This window comes from Trichechus manatus, unplaced genomic scaffold (assembly GCF_000243295.1).
Source record: "Trichechus manatus latirostris isolate Lorelei unplaced genomic scaffold, TriManLat1.0 scaffold00200, whole genome shotgun sequence".
Classification (NCBI taxonomy): Eukaryota; Metazoa; Chordata; class Mammalia; order Sirenia; family Trichechidae; genus Trichechus; species Trichechus manatus.
In genome coordinates this window covers 3,483,958-3,492,754 of record NW_004444136.1, presented here as the reverse complement: position 1 = coordinate 3,492,754, position 8,797 = coordinate 3,483,958, and the positions used below count along the sequence as shown (strand labels likewise).

Below are 8,797 nucleotides of genomic sequence, written 5' to 3'. Positions count from 1 at the left end.
AGCTACAAGTACAGACTCTCTAGTTAAGGAACATGGACAAGCATCTGTCTTGAAATGCCTGCAGGAGATCATGACGTGATCCTGCAGTTTACCGGCCCTATGTTCTCCCAGAATAAGGACCCTATAAGGTCCTGGAAATCCACAGCTCCCATTAGCCACCTTAATAAATAAATAAGATTTATTTTAATAAATTTAATATATTTTTTAAATCTTAATAATACTTAACAATTAATAATGAATATAGTTTAAATCCATTATTGGGCTCCGTAATCCCTTCAACCAAAGAGTTAAGCTGCAGTTCTTTTATGTAACTTTTGTTTCATTGGAAAAAGTAGGAAGGTATTTTGATATTGTCTGGTAATATCAATGAGTGAACAGGAAACCAAATTATGCTGCCTTCAGGGGTTTTTAGAAAGCAAATCAATTGAATGTATCAGGAAAGTACACTGTATACACAGCAAAGCCCTTTGGCACAGCTAGAACATGTTTGTTATGAGTAAGCTCCAAGCCACTTGGTAATTTCAAGTGAGAGGCAACAGAAGTCTTTCTTAATCCAAAGTCAGAATTTTCTGAAGAACTTCAAGCACAATTTTATAACAATAGTGATACTGCTCCTATACACATATATATGAAAAACAACAGAAAGTTAAGTACTTGAACATCATATTCAGTTTTAGAGAACACATATAATTTTCAACTATACAGAATAGCTCCTAAAAAGAGCAAACACTTAGCCAAGAATTTAGTTATGCAAATATACTTCTTAAAATATCGGAAGGATAATGACCAAAATACAGTTCTTGATCTACATGTAGTTAACTGAAGGCTAAGTGAACAGAGGAGAAAATGACTCTCAATCTCAATTTCCTTATATCTGCTCTCACAAAAGTAAATTTAAAAGTTCCTTGAAGTACTCTTGACATTTTAACTGAACACAGGTATTTTATTTTTAAGATAAATCCTCAGGTCTCAGGCAACTCTAGTTAAAATGAAATGCTTGATATCATCGGACACTAAAAATTGGCCAACCTAAAGGAGTACCTGTGTACTTTCATTATCCACACTCTCCTGATCCCCTCTTCCAATGATTAATAACTAATCTGTGACATAAACAATACATTTTTATGACACGTCAATGGCTTTGATACTTTGTTGTTGTTGTTAGGTGCTGTCAAGTTGATTCCGACTCACAGTGACCCCATGTGACAGAGTAGAACTTTCCCATAGGGTTTTCTAAGTTGTAATCTTTATGGGGGCAGAGCGCCAGGTCCGTCTCTGGCGGAGCCCCTGGGTCGGTTTGCTGCCAACCTTTCTGTCAGTAACTGAGTGCTTAACTGTTACACCACCAGGGCTCCTTTTTGATACTTCAGCGGCAAGTAAATACCTCAAATTGCTATCCAGAAATTTATTAAGAATGATTTTAGGTATGTTATTTAGATTAATACAGAATTATGGAAAAATACATCCGTATTTGGGCATCAGGAGACTGAATGACCTTATGAAATGGACTTCATTGTCTTGAACTTGTAATATTAGCAGTATTAGAGCAAAACTAATGTCTACCTCAAACAATGAGAATTAAATCATGGAGGCAAAATAACTTTATAAATTGTAAGGTCCTATACAGTATTAATCTTTATATTCATTATTATTCGAATTTACATGGTGAGAGCTTACCTTTGTTTGAATCATGCCACAACGGTGTTCTCTCATTTGGGTCACAATATTCTTGATGTTGAACTGTAACGGGATGAGAGTAATTTTGTATTATCCACATGGGAAAAACACAAACACACAGATTGCCAAATGAGTACTCCATACCTCTTCCCAGTAAAGGAGATGTTAAGATTTAACCAGGAAAGTTTCATTTTTAGTCACAAGGAAATGTACAATTTTTAACTTAGTCCAATGGATAAGGAAGACTTGTTTAAATAGGTTTCCAAGAGAAAGCAGGAAGCAATCATTTATAGTAAGAAATGTTCTCAAAAAAAATAATAACTTTGCCCCTGAGTATATCTTTCAGTTCTCCAAAGAGAGACTTATAGCAGCAATGTAGTTTTGGAAAACTTTGAAGCATATAAGGCTTTCTCTTTCCACAATAGTAGCACAGTTGTTTCTCATATAAAGTGCCCTATCAACTCAAGGGGAGACCTTGAGCAAGTCAGCTCAACACCAGATTCTGCACCATGGGGACGGGCACTACTCATAGCATGGTTGGTAAGCTGCTGCACTACAAAGCCATTACTAGTACACAGCGAGATGAGCTCAGAAACTGAGAGTAACTGTTTAGAAATATTCATGGCAATATGACATGGGCACAGCTAATGAGAATGTTTGGATAGAAAACTCACCAGGAGAGTCATTAATGATGCAAGCATAGTACCAACACGTGCAGCAAGATGATACTGAGATGTGATATTTTAAGGTTAGTTTGTCTACAATAACCCAAAAGTATTTAAAAATTTGAGAAAATCCGAGCATTTCTTTATTTTTATAACTTGTCATTTTTATAATTGACATAGTTAATTAAGCCTGTTTTTTAAAAATTTTATTTTGAAATAATTATAGATATACAGGAAGTTGCAAAAAAATGTACAGGGATATTCTACTTATCCTTCATCCAGTTCTCCCCAATGATATCATCTTCCTAACAATAGTATAATGTAAAACCAGGAAACTGACGTTGGTACAATTCACCGAACTTTCTCAGATTTTACATGCAATCATGTGTGTGTGTATAGTTTTATGCAATTCCATTACATGTGAAGATTAATTTAACTACAATCACAATCAAGATACAGAACTTCTTTGCGCCTCATGGTATCTCTTTAGCGTCACATCCACCCTCCCATCCCTAACCTTGCCGACCATTAATCTGTTCTCTAGCTCTATAACTTTTGTTATTTCAAGAAGGTTATATGGATAGAATCGTGCAATATCAAGTCTTTTGAGATTGGCTGTTTTTTTCACTCCGAGTAATTGTCCTGAGATCCTTCCAAGTTGTATGTTTCGGTAAATTGTTTTTTTTTAACTGCTAAATAGTATTCCACAGTATGGATGTGTATCAGTTTGTTTAACCATTAACTTATTGAAGGACATTGGGGTTGTTTCTAGTTTGGAGTTATTATGAACAAAGCTGCTATGAACGTTTACGTGAACATAAGTTTTCATGTCTCTGGAATAAATGCCAAAGAATTCTATCACTGGGTCTTATAGCAACTTTAGTTTAGTTTTAGTTTTTTCAAAGAAACTGCCGAACTATTTTCCAGTGTGTTGGTACTATTTTACATTCCCACTAGCAATGGAGTAACCAAGTTTCTCCAAATCTTCACCAGTATTTGGTGTTGCTATTTTATATTAGCCATTCTGATAGCCATGTAGTGATATTTCATCATGGTTTTAATTTGCATTTCCCTAAAGGCTATTCAGTTGAATATCTTTTCATGTGCTGATTTGCTATCTGTATTTATCCTCTTTGGTGAAATATTTATTTATGTCTTTTGTCCATTTTCTAATTGGATTATTTTTTTTTACTGTTGAGTTTTGAGGATTCTTTATATAGTCTAGATGTAGGATCTTTGTTGGTTATGTGGTTTGGGATATTCTTTCCCAGTTTGATGCTTGTCTTTTCATCCTCTTCACAGGGTCTTTCATAGAACAAACATTTTTTTACTTTGCTTTCCCCCTAAGGTTGGAAACAAAGCAAGGATGTTTGCTCACACTGCTCTTATTCAACATAGTACTGGAAGCTCTATTCAGCACAAAAGGCAAGAAAAAGAAATAAAAGGCACACAGACCAGAAAGGAAGAAATTAATCTGTTTCTATTTGCAGATGACATGATTGTCTATATAGAATTCCCACAGCATCTAAAAAAAAAAAAAGCCCACAAAAACAAAACCAACTCCTAGAACTAACAAGTGAGTTCAGCAAGGTCACAGGATACAAGATCAACACACCAAAATCAATCACATTTCTATATACTAACAATGAACATGTGGAAACTGAAAGTAAAAACACAATGCTCCAAAGAAAATGAAATAAATATAACAAAACAGGCACAGGATTTGTATGCTGAAAAAAGCTCATGAGAGAAGTCAAAGATCTAAATAAATGAGAAGACATACCATGTTCATGGATTGGAAGATTCAACACAGTAAATATGTTAATTCTCCCTAAATTGATCTATAGATTTAAAGCAATTCCTATAAAAATCCCAGCAAGATTTTTTTTTGTAGACATAAACAAGCTTCTTCTAAAATTTATATAAAAGCACAGGCTCCAACACAACCAAAACAATTTTTAAAAAGAAAAATAAACTGGGAAGAATCACTCTACCCAATGTTAAGTCTTGCTGTATATAGCACAGTCATCAAAACAGAAGAGAGAACCAGAAATATGCCCACATAAATATATTCAACTTATTTTTGACAAAAGTGCAAGAGCAATTCAATGGAGGAGAACAGACTTTTCAACAAATTAGGCTGGAACAACTGGACATCCACAGGCAAAAAAAAAGTGAACCTTGACCTAAACCTCACACCTTAAGTAAAACTCAACACAAATGGATCGTGGACTAAAATGTAAGAAATAAAACTATCAAACTTTTAGAAAAAAATAGGAAAAAATCTTCAGGAACTAGGCTAGACAATGAGTTCTCAGATTTGATATCAAAAGTATGATCCATACAAGGCAACTCTGATAAAATTAGACCTCAACAAAATTAAAAGCTGTTGCTTCTGTGAAAGCCTGTTTTTAATTTATAATTTATTTGCCGAATTACAGAAATAAACTATATTATTAACTGTTCATTTTAATTTATTGAAAGCATAACAAGCTTTACTAGAATGTTTTGTCAGGAAAAGATACACCTTTCTGAATGTGGTAGTAGTGGTAAACCAAATGATGATGGTGAAGTGACTGCAAATAAATGAAGACCAAAAGAGTTCATACTAATTTCATCTGGAATTATGATTCCTCATATACTGAATTTTATAGCCAGAATTATGATGAAGTGCTTTCAATTGACTATGAAAACCATAGTGTGTTATTTGAAAAGGAACTATTAAAATGTAACTACAATTTACATTTAAAAAATAAAGAAATAAGTTCAAAACTAAAACAATTACAGTCATGCACTGCTTAACATCTACAATATTTTCTGTGAAATAAGATGTTACGTGATTTGGACGTTGTGTAAACACCTGGGTCTGTGGGGCCTAGGGGCTGCTATGCGACCTGGCCAACTCCTGTTAACAGATGCCTCAGGTAAGTGCTCGGCTGGGTCCTGCCCCACAGCCTCGTGAAGGTTGTGGTGGGGAAGATCCAGGCATGGGCCAGGACAGCAGGGGAGCAATCTTCACAATCCAGCAACCCCGCCCCAGCCAGGTCTTGCAATGCTAGCTGACCTTAGGTGCTCCTGAGCAGGATCATGCACCCACTCCTCCCAGCAGCAGGGGCACATGTTCACATGGATGTGGGGAAGTGGGGCAGGCTCGCTGCCAAATCAGGCTGTGGACATCCCCCGGAGGATGCATGCCAGACCACGGACGTATACGCAGTCGGATATTGCCCAAATGGACGTTATGCAGCACATGACTGTATTTTAAAATACATTAGATTAAAAAGCCAAGAGTAGCTGATGTTCAATATTTCACATGTAACATTAACGCTTTGCAGACTTCTTATAAAGTAGCACTTTAAATTGCTAAGACTGAAAAACCATACACAATTACTAACATTATAATGGTAAAAGGCTTTACCAAAGATGTTTTCTTGTAATGTTGGGTAAATATATGGAAAAGAAGATAGTTAAAGCATCATTTTTTAATGATAATACAGCTTGACAAATTCAGGAACTAACTGGCTAAAGATACAGAATTGGTACCAACTCACAGAACAAATAAGAATAACAAGGTATTACCACTGCAATTTAATGAATGCATAGATATTACTAATATAGTGATTTTTCAGTATATGTATGATTTGAGTATAATGTGACAAGAAGGAAAAATTCTTCCTTTTTTCAGTTTGATTACTGACAAACACAACTAGTTCTAAACTGTATGTCTTAGTTATCTAGTGTTGCTGTAACAGAAATACCACAAGTGGATGGCTTTAACAAAGAGAAGTTTATTTTCTCAGTCTAGTAGGCCGGAAGTCCAAATTCAGGGAGTCAATTCCAAGGGAAGGCTTTCTCTCTCTGACAGCTCTGGAGGAAGGTCCTCGTCATCAATCTTCCCCACGTCTAGGAGCTTCTCAGCACAGGAACCTCAGGTCCAAAGGATGTGCTTTTCTCCTGGCTCTTGTTTCTTGGTTGTATGAGGTCCCCAGGTCTCTCTGCTGGCCTCTCTCTTTTATATCTCAGAAGAGATTGGCTTAAGACACAATGTAATCTTGTAGATTGAGTTCTGTCTCATTAACATAACTGCCACTAATCCCATTTTATGAACATCATAGAGACAGGATTTACAACACATAGGAAAATCACATCAGATGACAAAACGGTGGACAATCACACAGTACTGAGAATCATGGCCTAGCCAAATTGATACACATATTTTTGGCCCCAAAAATTCATGTCCTTGCCACATGCACAACACATTCACCTCATCATATCATCGCAAAAGTCTTAATTCAACTCCAAGTCCAAAATCCAAAAATTTCTCCTCATCTGTGAAATCTAGAATACAAATTATCTGCTTTCAAAGTACAATGGTGGAACAGGAACAAGCTAGACATTTCTATTACAAATGGGAGAAATAGGAAGTAAAGAAGGGATAACAGGCACCAAACAAATCAGCAGAACACATTACATTAGCCCTCAAGGCTTGAAAATAATCCTCTGTTCTCTGAGACCATTCATACAATAGCCTTGCCCTACCGTGTGAACAAATATGACTTGCAGCTTAAGTTTTGTGCAGGATTCTTATCTGACAGTACAGCTTCAATGACAATATATATATTTTTTATTGTTGTAGTTTAGATGAAGTTTACCTTTCAAGTTAGTCTCCCATACAAAAATTTATACGTACATTGTTATGTGACCCTAACTGCTCTCCCCATACTGTGACAGAACACTCTTCCTTTCCACCCGATTCCCCATGTCCATTCAACCAGCTCCTAACACTCTCTGCCTTCCCATCTCACCTCTGGGCAGAAGCTGCCCATTTATAGTCTATTGTATCTACTTGAGCTAAGAGGCACACTCCTCACAAGTATCCCTTTATGTCCCACAGTCCAGTTCAATCCCTGTCTGAAGAGTTGGCCTCGGAAACTATTTTAGTTCTGGGCTCTCAGAGAATCCGGGGGCCATGCTTTCTGGGGTTCCTCCAGTCTCAGTCAGACCATTAAGTCTGGTCTTTTTACTAGAATTTGAGTTTTGCACCTGACCTTTCTCCTGCTCCGTCAGGGACTCTCTGTTGTGTTCCCTGTCAGGGCAGTCATTGGTAGTAGCTGGGCATCATCTAGTTCTTCTGGTCTCAGACTAATCAAGTCTCTGTTTTATATGGCCCTTTCTGTCTCTTGGGCTAATACCTTCCTTGTGTCTTTGGTGTTCTTTGTTCTCCTTTACTCCAGGTGGTTGGGACCAATTGCTGCATCTTAGAGGGCCACTTGCAAGCTTTTAAGACCCCAGATGCCACTCGCCGAAGTGGAATGCAGAACATTTTCTTAATAAGCTTTGTTATGCCAATTGACCTCGATGTCCCCTGAAAGCATGGTCCCCAGATCCCTACCCCTGCTACTCTGTCCCTCAAAGTGTCTGACTGTATTCAGGAAACTTCTTAGCTTTGATTAAGTCCAGTTTTGCTGACTCCCCCTGTAGTGTGTGCTGTCCTTCCCCTCACCTAAGATAATACTTGTCTACTATCTAGTCAGTGAATAACCCTCCCCCTCCCTCCCCACCCTCATAACCATCAAAGAATGTTGTCTGACAAGAAAATATTTTGAGGTAGTTACACAAATTAAGAAATTTATGCCATGGATTCTGGAAGATGGTGATGTAAACAGACCATTGTTCCGACCTTCCCCCATAAACACAACAAGGAAACGATGTTTGGTTTTGAGGGACTCTTAATTAGGGAGCAGAGGAAAGCAGCGGGGAACTACCGACAGCTAATAATCAACGAATCAATGAATCATATATGGTAAGAAAATCACTTGTCCTTGTCCCTCCCCCCAGCCACATGGGCCCCTGGCTGCTGTGAATGGGGGAAGTGGCCCCAGAAAAAAAGCCTGCTTCCCTAACCACCACAGCCTCTGCCTGTACAAATAGGCAGGATTCCAAGCTTCTGCTCTAAAATCAACAAGGCAGACCTCCTGGGGATCCATTTGGAGTGTGCCAGAACCTCCCCTGCCCAGACACTGTTGACAACAAGCCTACTGAGAACTGCAACAGAAGGCCCGTGCAATTGAGTCAGCTCTCATAGTCAACACCTTAACTGCCTCCCTGTGCACCCCACAGCTCAGGTCTCTGAAACCAGCAGGACAAACCTCCCTGCAAGTCAATTAGGGTTACTCTGCCGCCACTTCTGGTTGGCACTGAGAACCGATGGAGGCTGATGGAGGCTGCTATGTGCAAGGAAGCAGGAGTCTTGAGGTTGTACTCACAGCCAACAATCTACCAGGGGGACTCTGATAGCAAGAAAGTACACCTCCATGGGGATGTGACCAGGGGTTAACACCCTCTCCCCTACCTGGTAATTGTCAGTTACCTGTCTGTAGCAAACTGTTACAGAAGACCCCTGCAGTGTAGTCTACTCCCATAGTCAGCATTCTCCCTTCCTCCCTGTGCACCCC

At 38.3% G+C, this 8,797-nt stretch overlaps 1 protein-coding gene across 2 annotated transcripts in view; it reads right to left on the bottom strand.

Annotated features, from left to right (window-relative positions):
• Nucleotides 1-548: 548 nt before the first annotated feature.
• The window catches only part of PTPN20 (protein tyrosine phosphatase non-receptor type 20), a 39,828-nt gene continuing 31,579 nt past the window's right edge, over nt 549-8,797 (bottom strand). For both annotated transcript variants that reach the window (XM_023742083.1, XM_023742084.1), the window contains 2 exons: nt 1,678-1,740; nt 549-614 (listed from right to left, as the gene is read on the bottom strand). In XM_023742083.1, the coding sequence (XP_023597851.1) occupies nt 549-614; nt 1,678-1,740 (129 nt within the window). The remainder of the gene's footprint in view (nt 615-1,677; nt 1,741-8,797) is intronic.